The sequence below is a fragment of the Mastigoproctus giganteus genome, chromosome 4 (genome assembly GCF_048544385.1).
Source record: "Mastigoproctus giganteus isolate SK-2022 chromosome 4, ASM4854438v1, whole genome shotgun sequence".
Taxonomy (NCBI): Eukaryota; Metazoa; Arthropoda; class Arachnida; order Uropygi; family Thelyphonidae; genus Mastigoproctus; species Mastigoproctus giganteus.
Genome location: NC_143578.1, coordinates 65,337,115 through 65,358,585, shown reverse-complemented (window position 1 = coordinate 65,358,585; position 21,471 = coordinate 65,337,115). Strand labels below are relative to the sequence as shown.

Here is a 21,471-nt window from a genome sequence, read left to right as displayed (position 1 = left end):
AGTTTAAATCTAGTGAAGTACTTTCGTGTTTAAAAAATATAATCGAAAGCAATCATTCTTGCTTAAAAGTTTCACTGGGTTTCGACTAGTTATTCATTTTTCTGACAACCTACAAATTGAGTATAAAAATCAAATTTGATGCTCTTTGATTTGCCCTATGGAGATTTAGCCCTTATTATTCTATATAAACAGAGTAACAACGTCATTCTGCCCATAGAGAAATAGCTGTCTCCGCGATAGCGACCTCTGTGCTTTACATAAAAAGAATCTGATCCATTTATATCATATTTGCCTTTTGAACTTAAATTCTAGTCTGTGAAACCAAACCGTCTGATATTAAATAGATTATTCAGTCACTCATGTTCATCGTGTAGTCTACATACCACAGACTTGTACTGGTAACCCTGACCGGGGAACTTTATATCAAGATTTAGACCAGCTTCATTCTCTGTGCGGTAGCCCTTGAATACTTTTTATATCTGAAATATTCTGAGAAACTTCATATAAGGAAGAAAAGTTAGACAAGATAACGTTTTTATCACGCATCAGCTAAATATTTGAAATATTTGGACTGATACTTCAAATGGAACTACATATAGTCTGTTCCTCTCGGTATCATTTGTCTGTTAAAAGGGTTAAATTGCATAACTGGTTTTACAAAAATGTATTTAAAATATGTATAATAGATATCTCGCAATTGTAATTTTTATACTGTGTGCAGTGTTGATTAAAAAAAAAAAAACGTAAAGTGATAATTCATTGTAACAGTCATGTAGTCATTAAAAATATAAATTTTATGATTATTCTCTGAAATGGCAGATAAGGTCAGAGGGGTTTACAATAGAGAATACAAGAACATTAATGTATTTAGCGATCACGTGAACTAGAACCACGGTCATAATCATTACACAAATTTTAGCATTAGCATTAGTAGAGGCATATGATGCAAGAAAGCAAGCTTATATAGCATCAGCCAAAAAAAAAAAAAAAACCTTCCCATTTCACCCATCCATTCACTCCAAATGTTTGTCTAGTTCTGCCTTAAACTTATTTAAGTTGCTGACCATTTATTCCCCTGTCTTCGTATTACCTACCATTCTTTTCAGATGTTCTTAAAATGGGAAAGCTTTATTTATGGCACAAAATGGTTTCCTGGATTGTTTCGAACAACTTTACAAAATGGGCTGTTGCTTAAAAAAGCATTTACTGATTTCGCCCTAGTGGAGATTAGTCATTCCTGGAACTTTTTGAAATACTATAACAACCATTATTTAATTTTAAGCTGCTCATGTTATGTTTTCAGACCTTTCAACTAGAAGTGACAAAGTTTGATATGATGGTTAACAAATAACCATTGTGTCATCAGTTTGATTGAGTTGAGTAAGTAAGTATGGTGCCTCTAGCCATGAGACGTCAACGTACCGTGACTGGGAATTGTGCGTATTCTGAGCCCACTGTGTATACTCGATAATAATAATGATCCCTTTGGAACCTCGGCATCTTACAGGCCAATTCTATTCACTTGAGGATGCTTCTCCTCCCTTCAACGATGGGATTCCAATTTGGACCTTTAAAAATGGGAGGCAAGTAATAAATCCATTCAGATCGTCTTATTAGTCTGACTGTTCCTTCCTATGGTAAATTATGGTATTTTCCCTACAAGTCATACCTAAGCATTTGTGGACAGTAAGAAGAAGAAGAATAGTAATGACGGAAATTGTTTCCATTTTCTCGTTTCTTTAATGGTTACCGAGTTCGGGAGTTAAGTGCTTCACTGATAACTGTGCTGAGATTGTGTCAACGTGGTGTCAGTGGCCAAGTGGATTTGTCATCTATAAAAGTCTGTGAAAATGTTTTTTGGGCCTGTACCAGCGAAATTCACCGCATAGTTTACAGGAACGATGCATTGCCATCTTATGTCCTGGAATATTTTGATATTAATTTAGCCCCCTTCTCCATGTCAATATCTATAATCGCGAAAACTGAGTTTTAGTGGATGAATTCAGACGCCCTATAGTGTGTTCAAGTGATTATAAAATCAGATACGTAGTTACAGGGTGTCTCCTTAAAGAAAAAGTAGAAAAAAAAAGTTTTTGATATATCTTGTTTCGGCAGTCTATTATACGTTTTGTCTACTGCACGTTATAATTAGGTTTATTTTATAATTTTAAAAACAGTATTTTTAATCACATTTTTCTGTTACTATAGCAAGTTTGTACTTTTTTTTTTTCTAGCTGTAATTTATGACTTTTACGAATATCTATAAATAAATATTAATTTTACCACGTGGACGCTGATAACGGGCGGTTGACTCCGTATTTTAAACTTGCAAACAATATCCACATGGATTTCGAAACGTCGTAAAAATTGGCCTCTAATAAATGGTTGGGTTATTGGACTGTAGTAAAGCTTTCTTTCTAGCTCTTGTTTCAATAAGCTTGATCTTTTTTTTTTTTTTTTTTTGCCTTTAAAATGAAGTGCAGCGTTGTTTAATCTTTTATTACAATTAGTTAATTCCTAAAATTCCTAAGAAATCAGATATGAAATCTTTCCAGATGCTAGGATTTGTCCTTATCCTTTTTATTTATTTGTACAGTGTTTTATTTAAATGCGTACTTTCTGTAAATCAACAGAAGCTTGGGAACAACATAATACAGTAACCCCAAGCCAATGGTCGCGATGGGCTGTTGCAACAGTAGTTTGCGGTACACCATTTCTGTTTTGCAATAAAAATATAAAAATGTGGTAATATGCCCAAAACTGGAGTGTTCGGCTCTTGATTCTTGGAAAACTAAACGAAGAAGAAAACATTATGCCGGCTCGTCACTTCCGTTCACGATTTTCACACTTCTAAAAGTCGTAAAACTTTTACAAGTGCAATGAAGCAGAGGATTAGCTAATCAAGCATGGAATAACTTCAATTTTATTAATTAGTTGTGAATATTCGGGACTTAAGGTCGAACAATTAAGGTAACCCGCAGGGGATTAATTAATGAATTAATCCTTTGCGAACTTTTTGCAGTTATCAGTCATTTTTTTATGCCGGGGAGGGATTTGCTAATTATACATCCCCCATGAAGTAAGGTTATCTGAACCACCTAATTATATATGTGCAGATTATATCAAGAAATAGACTTCAAACCTGATTTTCTGTTAGTTATAAATATTATAAATATTTTTTTCTCAAAAGCAGTCAATTTATTTTACACCATAATTATTATTACGCAGATTGAATTGAAAGTAACAGCAAAATCATTTCATTTTTGGAAAAAAGGTAGCTGCTATCCACTTAGTCAATCTGTTCACTCTTTCTTGCGAACTAGAATATACTCGTATTTGTTGTGCCAGGCTTGCCGATATTACGATATGCTGTCCCTATTTGGGCCCAGAACAGTTGTTTAATATTTGTCTAAGGATTGGAACCTATTCAAAAAAAAAAAAAAGTCCATAAGGTCATTACTAAAATTAGATGATGTAAAATTTTTCTACAGAAAATATCGTAACCTTCAAAGATTTTTATTATCTTATTTAACAGGAGAATTCTGTCAAATTCAAATTTCTTTATAAAGTTTTACATAAAATCTTCGAGAATTGCATATAAAACATAACTTATTCTGTTCCTTTTACTTTCAGTATAGGACTCTTTTAATTCAGTATCTGATTATCGGGAAAAAATAGTTCATTATTCATTACTTTTAATTTTGTTTAAATGCTTGTCTAAATGAAATAATCAACATATTTTCCAAGTTTAAATTGTTAATTTTAAAATTTTATTAATTTTTCGTTATGAATATATTATTTTAATTAAATTTACAATTTTATTTAAATCTATTATTGTATTTCTCCGTATATTTGTTTCTCCGTATATTTGTTTTTTACAATCGATTTAAAAATCGATTGTAAAAATTGACACAAGATTAACCCAGTTTAGCAATATGTCAAGAAATTTTAAATAGATATTTGGATTCTAAAAGTTGAAAATCTTAAACCTGTTTCCTATCAACTAGTTCAATATACTAATTAACATTTCACTGATGTCGACGTTTCTGATCCAACTCAATTTTGGAATGAAATACTGTATCCAACTTAAGAGAAAGAGAGATTAAAAAAAAAAAAAAAAAAAAACTGATGCACCTATCTTTATTTAATTGCATTAATTATACCTATGGATTTGTAATACATTTCAGTACCAATTAATATAATTGGATTGGGTTTTTCTGGCGCATTACAGCAGTGGCTATTATGAGAACACCTAGTCTTTAAAATAATACAGTACATTCAGATGCCGTTTGCTTTATAGGATTAAAATAATGTAATGTAAAGGCTCGTCCAAAATTAATTATTAAATGTAAAAGTTCTGTTTTAGGCTAACATGCTAAAAAATTGAGATATGCAGATGATACAGTTATCATGGCCACCTCACAAAGGGAACCGTAACTACTGATGAACAGAATAGAAATAGTCCTTACAATTAACAAAACGAAGTCAATGATGTGTATCAATAAACAAAAAATAAAATTCTCCATTCTCTGCAGAAATGGAAATATAGAGCAGGTCAACAACATTTTGCTGCTTGGGACAGTCGTCTTACACAAACATTAAACTAAAGAAATCAAGCGAAACACTAATTCAACGAGATGAGATTGTGTGCAAACTGAACTTGGAATTTGGGGGTTTAGTGTCAAAGAACGTTAACTACAAAATCATTTTGTAGTTTGTTTTTGTAATTAACGGGAAAAAAAAGTCATCAGACATTTTTGTGGTTTACCGGAAGTGTACTTACAGTCTAAGCTAACTTGTAAAGTACTACAGAGATACAATACAGTTCTATGTCATGATATTCATTGTTATTCGTATAAAGTAAAACTAAAGTTATCGCAAAAAGAAAATACAATTTTTAGTTAATGTTGTTTGACACTAAACCCTCGAATTAATACTTTGGAATTCCATAGGCCTAAATTGCTATATGGATGGGGAAATTAACAAAAAATAACCAAAAAGATTAGAGGCATTTGAGATGTGGTGCCTGTGGAGAATTGTGAGAATTAAATGGGTAGGCAGAGTTAATAATCAGAGTTCTCCATGGCAAAGACAGATACCTAATAAAGACGATAGAGAAGAGAAAATTGGCATACTGCGGGCACATCCTGATAGGAAGAAATATGAAATACCATAAATGCGCTGGAGGCAAGATATTAGAATTCAGAGGATGAACGAGGAAATAATTTATGATAATAGGGACAGAGAAGCTTGATATTTGCTTGCAGTCAACTTCTCGGTTGGAAATAGAACCTAAAGAAGAAGAATAAAATTCTTAAGACAATGAAGCAGTTAATACTAATATAGCTATAAGAGTGGAAAATTTGTTACTTTAGAAAATATTTTGGTCTTTTCCAACTTTGCCAACAAATTGAGTGTGAAAGAGGAAAATATTAACTAGGGAGGGATAGAGACGAAAATAGAAAGCAGTTTCTACTGTCGCAAGTAATGTTTTCGTTCTTTTCTTGTGATTTTTTTTTTTTTTTTTTTTTGGTTGTCTTAGGAGTTTAGTCTGCTTGCTTAAATCAGTCCTTCAGCATTTATTTAATTTTGAAACGAATCTTCACATTATATTATTTTAATTCTACGAAATTATAGGTAATTATACTTAATTATAGATGCACATTAATCTTGATAACTGATGTCCAAATTTTGATCCGAAACATCGCCATTTGAATAATGTTATTTAGTACAGTATATTGAATTTGATTTTCTACTATTGGGATTCGAACTATTTGAAATTTCAAAAGGCACGGAATCAAGTGTATTTTTTTTTTTTTATTTGGAAATATATATATACACCGATGAGCCAAAACATTATGACCAGCGAGTCGTTATGCAAATCGAAGCAACTGCATGTGAACTACGGCGCGTGCGCGGGTCGGGACACAGTATAAAAAACACCTGATACTGAGTTCCATTAATCAGTATTACTCTTGTTCTTCAGATGGGAAAGGCGGCGGACTTAAGCGAGTTTGACAAAGGCCAAATTGTAATGGAATCGCTGGCGAGGTGTTGGACGACCACAGCTCATCGATGCTCGAGGTGAGCGAAGGCTCTCCCAGATGGTATGTGGCAACAGAAGGGTGACTGTGGCGCAACTCGCCGGTAATTGGAATGCTGGTGATGGGAGTAAAGTGTCACAACACATAGTACATCTAACCCTGCTGAAAATGGGGCTGTGTAGCTGCAGGCCTCTCAGAGTGCATATACTAACCACGGTTCACTGGCGACAGCACGTACAATGGGCACGCGAACATCGAAACTGGACCTTGAATGATCGATAGAAGGTCGTCTGGTCCAATAAATCACGTTTCCTGTTGCACCATGTGAACGGCCGGGTACGTATGTGTCGTTTACCTGGGGAAGTGATGGCACCTGGATCCACCGTGGGACAAAAATAAGCTGGTGGCGGCGGTGTCATGCTTTGGGCGATGTTCTGCTGGGATACCCTGTGTACAGTCATCCATGTGCCTCATCGTGCGAATTGTTAGAGACTGGTTCGCGGATCATGAGGAAGACTTCCAGGTATTGCCCTGGCCTCCAAATTCTCAGACATCAATCCCATCTGTGGTTTGTATTGGAACAGCAACTCCGATCTGCGGCGTCTCAACCACGGACTTTACAGGAGTTGAAGGAACTGCTGGTTACGTGTTGGTACCAGATACCACAAGATACATTTATAAATCTTGTAGCGTCCATACCTCACCTAGTACGAGCATGTTTTGCGTGAACGTGGAGGACCAACATCATATTAGTTAGATGGTCATAACGTTTTGGCTCATCGGTGTATATATTATTTAAAAAAAAAATCTTTTTCTCCTTTTTATAAGTTTTTTTTTTTTTTTTTTTCCCGCCTCATGACGGGTAATGGTACAAAGTGCATTGGGTTGTTGATTGTGTCCGGTTGCTATTACTGTTGGTTGAGGAATTCTCTAATTATAGACAGGTGTTCGGGATTGTGGCTTTCTGGAGTTCCATGCAAGTGTTCTCTGGAAGGCCTATTACTGCTAGGTTCTAATGGTAGTTCTTTGGCACCATGCTTGTTGTAGACACGGTAATCGGGATGGTCATTACTTATTCCATATGCCACATACCTTTTGACTTGTCTTGTCTGAATTCTTCCTGATCTTTTCCTCTTATGTTTTCTGAAGGTTGCTGGTGTTGACTATATCGATCAGGTAGGTAGCCATTTCTTTCTTGTCGTTGAGGATTATGTCTAGTCTGTTGTGACGAATTGTCTTGCCCGTTATTATGGCAGGTCCCAGTATAGTCTGTGAGTAGAAGTCTCTAATGTGACCTGAGGCTCTTACTTGTAATACGGTAAACTTTCTTTGATCATCTGGTATTTTTTGGCCTAGCTTCTGATGTATTATTCTGGCCCTGTCTGTGAGTGTACCCCGTCTGGGTGATTACCCTGCATTCTGCAGTGATGTGCTGGATTGTTTCTGGGGCCAAGCGGCGGCGTCGACATCGGTCACTCCGGGATCCTTGTCGATCTATGTCCAGTAGTCCCTTGTCTTGGATGGCAAGCATGAATCCTTCGGTCGTGGGGAAGAGCTTTCCTTTGGTGAGCCATCTTATCTATAGTCTTGGTGGTCTTCATTGTAGTGCCTTCTTCGCCCATCTTTCTGTCTTTGTTTCTTCTGTTTGTGTGAGTGAAGATGTCATTGTTAAGTTGTTTGTTTGTTATTTGGTTTTTAGGAGCATTAGCAACTTAGGCCGTATTGCTCCGGGGATATGCGGTGGTCATTCCCTGACTTTTCCGCATCCTCTGTATTTGGTGGTCACGGGCTCGAACCCCGGTCTAATCAAGAAGCGTGTGCTACGCACTGCTGCTCCTGTCACGTGGCTACGGAGGCGCCTCATTGTTAAGATTGAGCGGTGTGTGTTGTTTGTCTGTCTTCCTTATGTTTGCGCTGTGTTTTCCTGAAAGTAATCCCTGGGGTTCTTAATCGCCTTCATCTGTGTTCGAGGAGGTCTGTCAAACCTCATGGAACAATAGAATAATAATAATTATTATTATTTATTTAATTATTATTTTTTTTTAAGTTTATTCAACGCATACAAACTTTTAGGTACATCAGTTCTCATTTTTTCAGATATTCTGACTAGCCTATCATTATGTAAAACTTTTAAGTTTAACAACCAGAAATGCATTCCGGCCAAATTAAATCGTTACATAAATCCAATATGAAGTTAGCACAAAGCTGGAGAAATCTGTGAAGGAAGCTCTGATACATTTTTATTGCTGTTCGTTGAAAGGTCTTTAAAATTCTAACCTCTCATTCCTTTATGTTCTCGTTCAACTAACTCTTAAAGTGCATAATGACAAAAAAAATCATAGTGATTTGTATTCTATGTATATTCCAAATAGTACATTCCTGATGTCTTCCTCTTTTCTTGATTTCTATCTTATAGCTCTAACCAAAAGAGCTCCGAGCGTCCTCCATGTGGTCCCGGACCTCCGTTGAAACAGCCGAGGGCATACACCGGAGAAGCCACTTCCCCATCAGGCAGTACGCCCACCGGTCGTTCCCGTCAAAGGTCCATCAGTGGGAACGCAGCGTCCAAGAAAACACCGGTGCGTCGACTGGATGAAGAGGCCTTGAAACGATCCCGTCTTCACAGTAGCCAGTGAGTATCTGTTGAAGCTGAAATGTTTTAGGTAACTCTGTGTACTCAACTCCTTCCCATCCCATTCTTTGCTGTCATCGTTAATTAGTGGTGTAACCGTGGAAACCGGAAACGTGCTAATGTCACACACAAACTAAGACTTTAATAGCACCCCTTTGTTTTTCCAAACTCTTTTTTCCATCTAGATTGTGTGGCTACTGATGGGAAGTGAGGGTAGAAGAAATGCGATGACCTTTTAAATCTTCATTTACATTACATACTTTCTTTCAACTGTGTGAATCCGGAAATCAAATTTGGGAAATATTAATGGATTTATATTCCTGATTAAGTCGTAAGTTTTGATCCAGGTATGTTCTGAATTAAGGTCCTGATTAAGCCGCAAGTTATTATTTATGAATTAACTAGCAGGGATGGGATATGGAACGCAGAACATTCGTCTACAATTATATTACAGAAAAACTTTAGTACACTGGAATCTTGTGAACTTCTCCCTATACCTACAATTTTTTATTTGAAACTACTGTAAGTGTTATGCTGTTTTGATGATCGGTGTTGATCTTTCCGTTATGAAATGTCGACTAAATGTAAATACACTGTATGTCGTTTTATGTTTACTTGAAATTAGAACCATATACGCCAAAACGATTAATATTGGATTACTTTTTTTCAAGGTTATTTATTTGTTTATTTTCCCCGTTTTAAAAATGTGAAATTAGAAACCAGTATACATCAAAACAGTTGCAATGGGGGGGGGGGGAGAATAATATAAGATTATTATAACCTTGCAAGTTACTTATTTTCTCCTGTTTTAAAAATGTGAAATTAAGTTACATACAGAGATAAATTTCTCTTGTAGCTAATTGCGTATATAAACAGTACTGTCTATTCCTAGTTAGGACAGAAGCCTAATTAGGAATTTTGGCACCTGTGGCCAAATATCATAAATGCCCTTTGTTTTCATAAAAATAAATTAACTTATTAACTAATATTTTAAAATAATTAATTCTTTGTTATAATTTGTATTAATTATAATAATGAATTAAATTATAAAAAATAAGTATTAAATTATTATCTATGAGATGGTACTTTATAAGAGAGGCATTTATAATAATTTGTTTAGATAATATCAGTTGCTATTATTTTATAATAACTTATAAATTTAGTTATTCTAGTCTAACTCTGTGGTGCCTGTGATGGAGGCAACTTAGTTACACCTCTGAGTACTATACCTACAAATTGTGCAATTTACTCTGAATAAATTGATTAATTTCTTTTTGTAATTGGTTATATATACACCTGTGCTGTATATTCAAATTTTGATTTCCAGTGAACAGACTGTATTTTGAGATTAATCAGCATTCCACTCCCCATCATTAGCATTGATAAATAATCAAGATTTCACTGCATTAGCCATTTTGTCATTCATGAACATATTATGCAATCTTCACTTGATTACAACATTTAATCACAGGTATGTGGTTAAATGTTGTAATCAAGAATTGCTAGTCATTTGATGCCATAATTTGGTAACTTATTGTAACTATCTGATAGCTATTCTTTTGGAATTAAACCAAAAACAGATGTTATCTACTTTTATTTTGTATAAATTTGTATTGAAAAAGTACCCTAATTTTAATATTGCGTAAAAATTATTCATAAGTGGTGCCCATGCTGAGCTTTGTCAAAAACATCACCTTATCTCCTTTAGGTAACAGACCTCCTCATTTTTTTATTATTACTTGGAGGCGGGGATAAACAGTTATAATTTTCCTTTGGAAATAATGAAATCTAATAGAAACTGTAAGTGATCACCTTGTAATTTTCTTTAAGTTATCAAAAACCAAATGGAACAGAATTTGGCTCAAAAAAATATGCATATTAATAAATAACAAATATGATAAATCACTGGTGGGTAACTTTTGAGGTATTCATTTTATTCTTCTAGAGCAGTTGTTGTTGTTGTATTTGGGTTTTTTGCCACAAGGGTCTATTGGGCTATATTGTGCCTCTAGAGCAGTACTTTCAATTTTTACACTATTGCAAAGTGCAGCCAACTTGGGTAATGTGTGGACGCCAGTCTACAGAATGTTTCTACATATGTTTTATATTCGTTATAATATTCTACAACTTTTTAATATCAGTATTGGTAACATGATACAAGGAAGCAATGCTTATATAATTCCAACCTTTAAAAAAAAAAGGGTATTAGTAGTGGCAAGAAAGCAAGCTTATACAGCATCAGCTCAAAAAAAAAAAAAAAAAAAAAAGTTCAATACTACCCACTGCCACAGTCCTAGATGGAACTTTATTCCAAACAATAAATTAGCCCCTAGTTGAATATAAATTTCCATACATCTATTGTGCAACTTTCTTTTTTAAATAAAAGTGCCATCAGAATTTAATTTATTACACAGATTCACAAACTTTTATACATTGTGCCTCCCTTAAAATATTTCATAAATTTCATGCCCTTCCCTTCCAGAATAAGTGCAAATAAAGAGATCTAATACATTTAAAATTTAGCTACATTATAAATACTTTTATAAATTAAAAATACTTCAATTTGTTTAATCTCAAAGATGAAAATAAAATATGTTTCCTACCTGATTAGTGTGGTAGTTTGTCTGTATTTTGTTAAAATAAAAGTGGTTCATAAAAACAACATAGATGCTTGCCCATAGAAAAAAAGCAAGCATGATTTTTGGGTCTACTCCCACACTTTTGGTGCCTCTCCTTTTAAAGCTTTACACATGTCAGTTAGGTCACCATGCAGATGCCTGTTTTAAAAAGCCTGTCTTTCTTGGGGGACAGAATTTGTGGTTTCATCCTGTTTATAAATGTGATTCTTAAACTGCCTGAATTCTAAAATTATCTTGCTAATACATACTACCAGAAATTAACCTTTCAAAAAATTTAGAGGTATTTTTGAAGAATGATATTGTTCTTACAGTCAGCCTGGAAGTACCCAAAGTATTGAGAAATTTAGTGCATGTAATATGAAGGAAATGCATGAAGTGCATGTAATATGAAGGAAAATCATCACACAGCATGATTTTTCCTTTTTTTTTTTTTATTTTAGTATTTTTCAGAAAAGGCTGCTTTAGCCAAGTGGCCAAACACAAGGTTACATCACTACACATATTTTGCATTGGCCATGGTTCAAGCCCATGTGACTGATAATTATGGTAATTAATTTTTCTGACCCTATGTGGCCATCCTGGAGCATGAATGGAATTTATCATTTAAAAGAGTCTTATCTCTGTGTGCCCTTCCTCACTGCTCACAACCACTTCATTGCTCAAATACAGACCCCTGCATCACTTGTTATGTAGGAAGGCTGTGTTGACTTTTTTTAAATTTCAATATTAGTGTTTGTAGTAGCATTGGTTAATCAGTTTTGCTTTCTACACATGATAATGTCCAAAACAGAAAGGGGGGGGGGTCTATCACCTCAGGTGTAGATATCATCTAGGAGAGCCCAGATCACTGCAGCAAGTGATAAAAGAGAAGGAAGGTGGACTCATGCTGGCTCTTAATAAGCTTACCAGTGTACTACCTTATAAATAACTCTCTAAAGAAATTTAAAAGAAACCTAAGCAGCTCTCAATCACAAATTTTGGAAGGATTTCTTCCCCCACTGCATTTAGCTCCCTTTGTGTCCACTGCTTGAAACTCTTACATCAACAAATCACCCTTATCCCAGTGTGTCATGTTATATGTATAATTTACATTAGCAATTTTTCCTTTTGTTTAAAAATTGCATTTCTGTATTTTCCAAATTACCTGGAATGTAATCCCCCCACACCATTCCATTATTTTCAATATTTGTCATTCGCAGAGATTACCATTCTCTAACCAGAGCACACCTGTATTTAAAAAAAATAATAAAAAAAAACACACATTGAGGACTTCTCTTCTCAAGATTTCTCAGGCCACCTTATAACTACCAATATGCTGGTTATGCCTATAACACTTATTAATTCAACACTGCTTATGCTACCACCAGCTGAGTTCATAATCATTGAATGAACTGCTCCTCAATAATGCTTCATACCATAGTCATTTAACAAGCACTTAAAAGAAGAACACAGAACTTAGAGAAGAGAATTGTTATTATTCTCTGTTTTGAGGGATGTATCATTGCTCTGGTTTCAAAATAATCAGAATCCAGCTGAGACATCATAAATATTTTGTCAGAGCACAAGTAACCCAGTTTGTTATAAAGAGTCTGTATTCTGATATCGTGGTCTGAGCCAAAATGTCCAGTAAGAATTTTAAGAATGTAAAGAATCTAAAGACTAAATCTTCTAGTAAATCACTGGTTTCAATAGGATGGAGCTGTTGCTCGCTATGCCATCAGTCAGAGAATTCTTGCATGAATTGCTTGGGGGGATGGATAATTTTAAAAAATAATCAACACATTTAGAAGTGCTGATTGATTGGCTTCCAAGAAGTTCTGATCACTCTTCTTATGATAACATGCTAGGGGGAGGGGAAGACTTTATCCTAGGGAAGATACCAGACAACAGAACAGTTTAAGGAGGCTGTGGGGATTGCACTTTCACAAATTGACAGGGCTATGCTATATAAAATATCCCATAAGGCATGATGCTAGATCATTTTGTGACAATAAAAATTATAGTTGCCAAACTAGCCTTCTGTATCTTTTAAGGAGTCTCCCCCCTACAAATGGTATGTAATACAGCATTTATATATGTGTATTCATTTGTACATGATACATTTCACCTTGTACTACTTTATATCCATGTTATGGTACTTTGGGAAGGGGGGGCGACAAGGCTTTCAAATTTTTTGAAAACACCTCATTCATTTTACTTTCAAAAGGTACCATACTATTCAGTTGCTGTGGATGCACAAAAGTTCATCAGATCAAGCTTTTTCTTTCATAAATCGATATTCTTTTTCGTAAGGTTAACTGTTATAAATCAGGGGTTGCTGTACATACTCATAAAATATTGGAAAATAGGTAGTATTGGAAATTTTCTTTGCAAAGAAACTTATCTTTTAACTTTCATTTTTCTCAGGGTGTGTTTTCTCTCCAATCTAACCTAGCTTACTTACAATGATGTAAACTAACATAATGAAAAATTCCAGAATGTGTGGGCCTTCTACTAAGCTATCTCTGCTTTCTGCTTAGATGAGATCCCAAAAATATATTATTGAAACTCTTTTGGGCTTAATTTAAATTTTTGTGAGCATTCCAAAAAAATCAAATTTGTTCCTTGTCAACACGAAAGCAAGTACTGTATACTAAAATTCTCGTTAACTTAAATTCTAATTATCATAATTTTATTTTATTTTTTCCCTCTGAATGTGTCAATTTCTTTAATTTCACTTCAAGATAATGGCATTTTTTAATTATAAGAAACAAAATTATCACACAAATATAACAAAATTATGATTCCACTTATATAAAGTATTACAAATGAAGCAAACAAGTAAATTTTATCTGTGTCATTTCTGTGCAATAATAACCATACTGATATGATGCATAAAAACTAACCTAACTTTTAAAAAAAAAAAAAAACACTTATATAACCAATGCCCCTCACTCACTTCATTTATCAATTTCTTCTTCTAAATACTTGTCCAATCCCTCTTTAAATTTATCTAAAACTTATCTTGCAAATTTATTTTATAAATTCGTCTTGTAGTGATGAGAAGTTATGTAAACTTCTTATCTTTGTAAAAGTAGGTATGAGTTTTTCCAGCAATCAATTACTTTTGTAGTAATTGACCATTGGAAAAGTAAACTGTTCTATTAGGGTGAGCACACCATTTGTTAAAGGTAAGAAAGTTCATTTGAGATAGTACAACTGAACATAAATTTTTCAATTTAAATGGAATATTTAAATTGAAATATTCCATTTAAATTTCAATTTAATATATTCTTTTTTTTTAATATGTGAGTGCACATTTTTGTAATTATTTATAATCAGAATTATTTTTAAAAAAACCCTTAAATGTGATTAAATCATTTTTATCATATATTATTTGAAATACTCTCCAAACGTTTTTTGTGTAAGGCAAAAAGGCATACACATCTTCTTTAGTAATAGGTGCCTCCATAGCCAGGTGGGCAAGAGCAGCAGTGAGTAGCACACACTTCTTGATTAGACCGGGGTTCGAGCCCGTAACCACCAAATACGGAGGATGTGGAAAGGTCAGGGAATGACCACCGCATATCCCCGGAGCAATATGGCTTAGTTGCTAATGCTCCTAAAAACCAAATAACAAACAATAACATACAACTTTAGTAATAGTTTCATCATTAACAGATTAATAAGTAGAACTTTTATTACATTAATATATTCTTTTTTAATATGTGAGTGGTTGACTCTAAAAAATGTTTCTTTATTACAGGTATGAACTGTCTCAAGATCTATTAGATAAACAAGTGGAGATGCTGGAAAGGAAATATGGAGGAGTCCGAGCTCGTCATGCAGCTCTCACCATCCAGCGTGCCTTCCGCAAATACTGCATGATGAAGAGGTTTCAGGACATTGCCAATGCCTCTAAAGGAGAAAAACGTCTTTCTCGTCGTTTCCACAACTTAGAAGTCGATGGGAAGGAATGGACATTGTACAACGGCTCAAACCTTCATCACTGCCAGTATGAAGTGGAACAGGAATCAGGCCATTTATCTGCAGACAGTGTACATTCCAGTGCTTACATTGATGCAGTTCTTAAGTCAAATATTGCTACACTTTACAGGGAACTCAGTGATAGTTATGATAGTAACAGTAGTCCTACAAAATCAAGCCGTCTCTTCCATGAGCAGAAATCTGTTAGTCATATGGTGGAAGTAGAGGTATCCAGAACAGATTCCCTTGTGCATACCAAAGAAATTTCCCCCTTTATTAATTCTACACATAGGCATAAACCAATGCTCCAAGATGAGCAAGAATCTCCGGGACAGTGCTCTGCTATAGATGACTCTACCTATGTGACTCCTCTGAGATCTCCTCCTTCAGTTCCTCGGCATCCTGCATGGACTGCAGTTCCATGTTCTGGAGTTCGACAGAATCACCATGTAGGACCAACTGTATATCTTACACCTAGTCAATCTGTTGGTTCTGCAGTTGATGATCAGTTTCATACTCCTCGGGAATCTTTGTCTTCAGAAGATAGTGCAATCAGTTCTGTAAGTTGTGATGTTGTTCATATGTGTGTTGAGAACTTCAGAAAGAGAAAATAGAAATAGTTATCTGCTATTATAGCATTTATTTCTTTGATGAGTAGGATGATAATTCTTACATATAAGAACAGGTTTTAAATGGTGAAAGTGTTGTGGTTTTTATATCATCTTTATTAGAGTTATTTTTTTAACCTTATAATCAAGTAACAGTCGATCATCAGGTACTATTACTGTTAGTCCTATATATTCCAAGTAAATCAAGCAAACCTGCTTGATTGATGGTTTGTGCTGGTGTTTTGTTTTTCATCACACAAACTAATTTATTTTAGCATATAATTTACTTTATATACACTAATTTTTAATTATTCTGAAACCTATTTATTTCACTACACTCACTTTTAAACCATTAGTTGTGAAGTGATCAAAAGCAAATTTAAAATAGTGAAGGAAATAAATTGGGATGATATTTTTTTCTATTTTATTTTGTTAACTATTTTAAATTCACTTTTAATTACTCTGTGTCATCATGCCAAAATTTTCCTTGGTCCACTGTAGCTTTATGTGATGATGTGCCATAAAACCTCTATGCAACCAACCAACTTTGCATGATTCTTCATAGATGACAGTTTGAAGGTGGTTGTAATAAAATAGATTTTATCGTAATTATAAATCAACTTTGAGGTTTCTGATCATTACTTAACTTACTGCATTACAGTAATCATCATAGTCTAAGGTTATCTGTTGGCAGTAAACTACAAGATTTTTGAGGTGAGGAATCTCTCCATTCACTCCTTTACAAGGCAGCAGTTACTACTGAAAGCTATTATGTGCTTTTAAACACCAAGGCAGGATATACATTCCTCAGGGATGAATTTGCAACCATATGTGATTGTCACAATTATAGGGAAGACCATTATTTTTATTTTCTTAAGATTGTTGAGAAATATCTTAGCCCATTTGCAGTTTTTTCACCAGATGATATGGATTGAAACAATATTTTAAAGAAACTGGCTTTCTTGTTTCCCACTTGTGATCTGCAATGGCCACAAAATAAAGCAGCTTGGTTTTTAGATCCCTCCCCGCACAATTTGATGCAATATATCCAGTCATGATAAACATAAAGATATCACTGTGTGCCTCTAATATACCTTCAGACCATAAGGTACAATGGAAATTTTTGGCAACATTTTCCAAGACAGAAGTGTATTTTTGGTCTGGAAAATTTGGTAATTCATATTAACCTAAATTTGCAAATGGACAATTTTTCATCAGGAATGATAAATAGACAGCATTCTGAATTATCACACAGACAAAAAAAAAAAAAAAAAAAAAATGACACAGAACTAATGTGATCCCAAACCCAAAACTTTTTGACTAGTAAACTTCCATCTTAATCCCTAGATCACACGGGCTTATACCAGTTGGTGAACTATGGTATGTAATAAGGTGTAAGGCAATCTCTCTCTTGATTTTCTTGGATGTTTATTATTATCATTAGCCATATGGTGCAAGGAAGCCTGATGCTTATGCTGCACCAGCCAAAAAAAAATTTATGCGTTACCCTGAGAGAGAGAGATAAAAGTAGAAAAGAATTGCCAAGAAAGTGAAGAATGAAGATGTTCAGCTCAGGACCCTGGGTGTGCCAAGCCCATATTCACCAGATGTGACTCCCTGGGGTTATGAATATGGAACAATCTGCTTAGTCATTTTGCTTTATTTAAAGAATGTGTTATCCTCACAAAATGTAATATAAACTGGCAAGAAACCACACTCCCTTGTCAGATGATTGAAATTTTTGATTTCAGCTGGAAATAGACCAACTACAGATGATCCAGGTGATCTAAAAAGGACATATTTTACTTACATATGTGATTCCACCTTGGTTTCAAGGGTGAAGGGTATGTGTGTGTGTGTTTTTTTTCCCCTAAAGTTAACTAAAGTTTCCCTTAATTTTAACTAAAGTTAAAAATTTGAAGAGACTCAACCAAACTCAAGGTAGTTGACAGGGAAAAAGGCTGAGGGATAATTGTACAGGCTGACATGAAATTCTCTGAGCAGTACAAACAGGCAGCTAGAACAGCATAAAAGGTTAGGTCAATGTTGTACAGGAATTCTGCCAGCAGGGGCAAAGAGGTAATTATCCCATTCTATAAGACATTGGTTAGGCCACATCTGGACCACTGCACGCAGGTTTAGAAACCCCATTTTAAGAAGGAAATGGTGCAGAAAAGTGCAAAAAGATTAGTTGGGGCACAAAAGTATATTCTTACCAAGAAACACTTGGGTTCTATAAATTGCAACCTCTGTAAACTAGGAATCTGCATGGTGACCTAACTGAAGTGCAAAAACTTTAAAAGTGTTAAGTAAACTAAATGTTGATGGCATCTTTATCTTTCTCAGATGACAAGGGAAAAAGGAGAAAGGATCACTGCTGATGTTCAGATAAAGAGTATTGCTCTTCCTAGTTGCCTTTCTAACATGCTGGTAAGAAGGAAGTCATCTAATAAACCCAAGAAATCCCAAAGTTTCTGCTACTGTATGAGTGACTAACCTACAACTTCCAATCAGTACCTGGAAAGTTTAAATCCCCCATTATAAGACATTCTGATTTACTAGCCCACCTATTTGTCTGTATAACTCTTCATTATACTCACCACAGTCATTTGGCTTATAACATACCCCCTACTCTCGTTATTGTTTTTCTGGTAAGTGTGTCCTAGGTGTATTGCCTTAGAGCTAACATGCTTCTTAATCAAGAGAATCAGTTCCCTCTTTTACCTTGAGTACCTTAACCAACTCTTGCTCCTATTTAAATTGACTCTCCTCAACTACAACTTGGAACTGCCACCAATCTTGCCAGCAGATTTGATGTGTAGTGCTTATATCCTGATAGTTTGTGCAATGGGCTTTGGACTGTGTTTCTTACAATCTTGTTGGAACACTGCACACTGACATGACTTGGATGGTAAGCACAGTCTGTGTGGTGAGCTTTGGGTTATGTACCCAAGTCTAAACTTTCTTGAAACAAGCTGTCTAACTTGCATTACGATTGGACTAGATTTGACTTTAACATGGCAAGACAATGGAATTCCATGTTTATTTTTTGTCAGATTTGGAATAGAGATTTGAATTGTGGAGGTGGACATGGATGTGATACACGATTCCTGATTTAAGGTTCCTACCTCCACTCCACTCCCATTTTGGTCATACATAGAATTATTTATACTTTTCTGGAGTGCATATAATTATCATGGGCCTTATCATTATGTCTCTCTGTCTCTCATTTTTTTTTTCCTTTTCCTATCTCATCTCATCTTTTGGGTCAGGGTGGTTGTAACAACAAAGGTCAATACTATACACAATGTTCAGAAAATATGGCCTGGCTTGACGTGGCAAATGACAGAAACAAGGAGGTAATAGCTTCTGCCCATTTGAGCTAAGTAGTCAATCACTCGACATGAACAATATACCGTGTCTCTACACCAGCATTTCTCAAACTGTGGTCCACAAAACACTAGTGTTCCACGAAAAATCATAATTAATAATTTTAAAAAAAATTAAATAAATTTTGCATAGGGAGGTGGAGAATGAAAAAGACCTGGGGTAATTGTGCGGTCGGATATGAAGTTCTCTGACGGGCTGCCAGAGTAGGTCATGGAGTTTTGTCAGTGATATGTAGGAATTTTGCTACCAGAGACAAGGAGGTGATCATACCTTTGTATAAGGCAATGGTCAGGCCACACCTTGAGTACTGCATACAGGTCTGGAGGCCTCATTTTAGGAAGGATGTAGAGTTGCTAGAATGAGTACAGAGAAGGGCAGCAAGATTGGTGAGAGGAACAAAGTGGTTCTCTTACTAGGAGAGGCTTAAATTCTGTCAGTTGCAGCATCTGGAGACTAGGCACCTGCGAGGTGATCTGATTGAGGTGTACAAGGCCTTGAATGGTTTGAGCAGGCCCAATGCTGATGAGATTCTTCCTCTTGCTTAGATTCCGCACCTGAGGGGACATAAATTCAAATTGAGGAAAGTCGGTTGTAGAATAGATGTATGGAAATTTGCATGTAGCCAGCAGGTGGTTGATTGCTGCAACAGACTTCCATCTGTCTTTGTGGACATTGACATCTTAAATAAATTTAAGGCTGAACTAGACAAACATTTGGAGTGACTGGATGGGTGAAATGGGAAGGTTTTTTTTTTTTTGGCTGATGCTCTGTAAGCTTGCTTTCTTGCATCATATGCCTCAACTAATGCTAATACCCAACCTCAATAGTAACACTACGCTATTCACAGGTTATGCAATAATAATATATATTACACCACAAACATCATCATCATCAGCCATTTTCAATCCACTGCAGGATGAAGGCCTCTCCAGCAACTTTCCAGTTCCTTCTGTTTTGAGCACTGGCCATCCATTTACTACTCAAAAACTCATGAATTTCATCTATCCATCTCCGCCTTTGTCTTCCAGGTTTTCTTCTACTCCTCTTGGGTACCATTCTGTTATTTTCTTAGTCCATCTGTCATCATGTCTTCTAGCTATGTGTCCTGCCCAAGACCATTTTAGTTTTTTAGTTTTGATAAGAATGTCCTTTACTTGAGTTTGCTGCCTAATCCATGTGTTTCTCTTCTTATCTAACAGTCTGATTCCCAATATAATTCGTTCCATTCTTCGCTGTGTAGTTCTTAGCTTCTCTTCCATTCTTTTGGTGAGTGTCCAAGTTTCACTTCCATAAGTCATGGCGAGGAGTATACATTGATTCATTATTTTACGTTTCAGACAAACTGGGATATTGCTCTTCAGTATGTGACTATATTTCCTGAATGCTATCCATCCAAAATTTATTCTTCTCTTGACTTCCAGCCATTTATCATTATTACAGCTAATAACTTGTCCCAGATAAGTATATGACTCCACCTTTTCAATTACTGCTCCTTCAATCATTATTTCCCTTTCCGTGGCATACTTGTTCATCATTACTTTTGTTTTAGCCATATTCATCTTTAGTCCAAAATCCTTACTAACTGTGCATAACTGATTAAGATTTTCCTCTAATTCTTTGGGATCGTGGCTTATGACCACAATATCATCTGCAAATCATAAATGGTTTAGGTACTCTCCGTTCACATTGACTCCTTTCTGCGACCAGTCTAATCTTCTGAAAGCTTCCTCAAGGGCAGCAGTAAACAGCTTCGGAGATATTGTGTCTCCTTGTCGAACTCCTTTCTCGATTTTAAATTTCCTACTGTCTTTGTCTAGTCTAATAAAGGATGTAGCACTCTCATATATTTTCTTCAAAATCATAATATATGGAGTATCTATGCCTTGTCTTTCCAGTGCCCCAAACATTGCCTTATGCTGTATGGAGTCAAATGCCTTTTCATAATCCACAAATGCCAGGCATAATGGTGTTTTATATTCATTTGCTTTCTCCATTAGCTGTGATATTACGTGAAGGTGATCCATAGTTGAGAATCCTGTCCTAAAGCCAGCTTGCTCTTTCGGTTGATTCTCATCAAGTATTCTTTCTAATCTGTTAGTAATGACCCTTGTGAACAACTTGTAGATATGGGATAACAAGCTAATTGGTCTATAATTTCCAATTTCTGATTTATCTCCTTTCTTATGCAGCAA

The 21,471-nt window shown here is 35.2% G+C and overlaps 1 protein-coding gene across 6 annotated transcripts in view; it reads left to right on the top strand.

Annotated features, from left to right (window-relative positions):
- The window catches only part of LOC150086802 (IQ motif and SEC7 domain-containing protein 1-like), an 829,530-nt gene that overhangs the window by 686,295 nt on the left and 121,764 nt on the right, over positions 1-21,471 (top strand). For all 6 annotated transcript variants that reach the window (XM_090372763.1, XM_090372760.1, XM_090372762.1 and 3 more), the window contains 2 exons: positions 8,461-8,676; positions 15,061-15,841. In XM_090372763.1, coding sequence (XP_090228889.1) covers positions 8,461-8,676; positions 15,061-15,841 — 997 coding nt within the window. The remainder of the gene's footprint in view (positions 1-8,460; positions 8,677-15,060; positions 15,842-21,471) is intronic.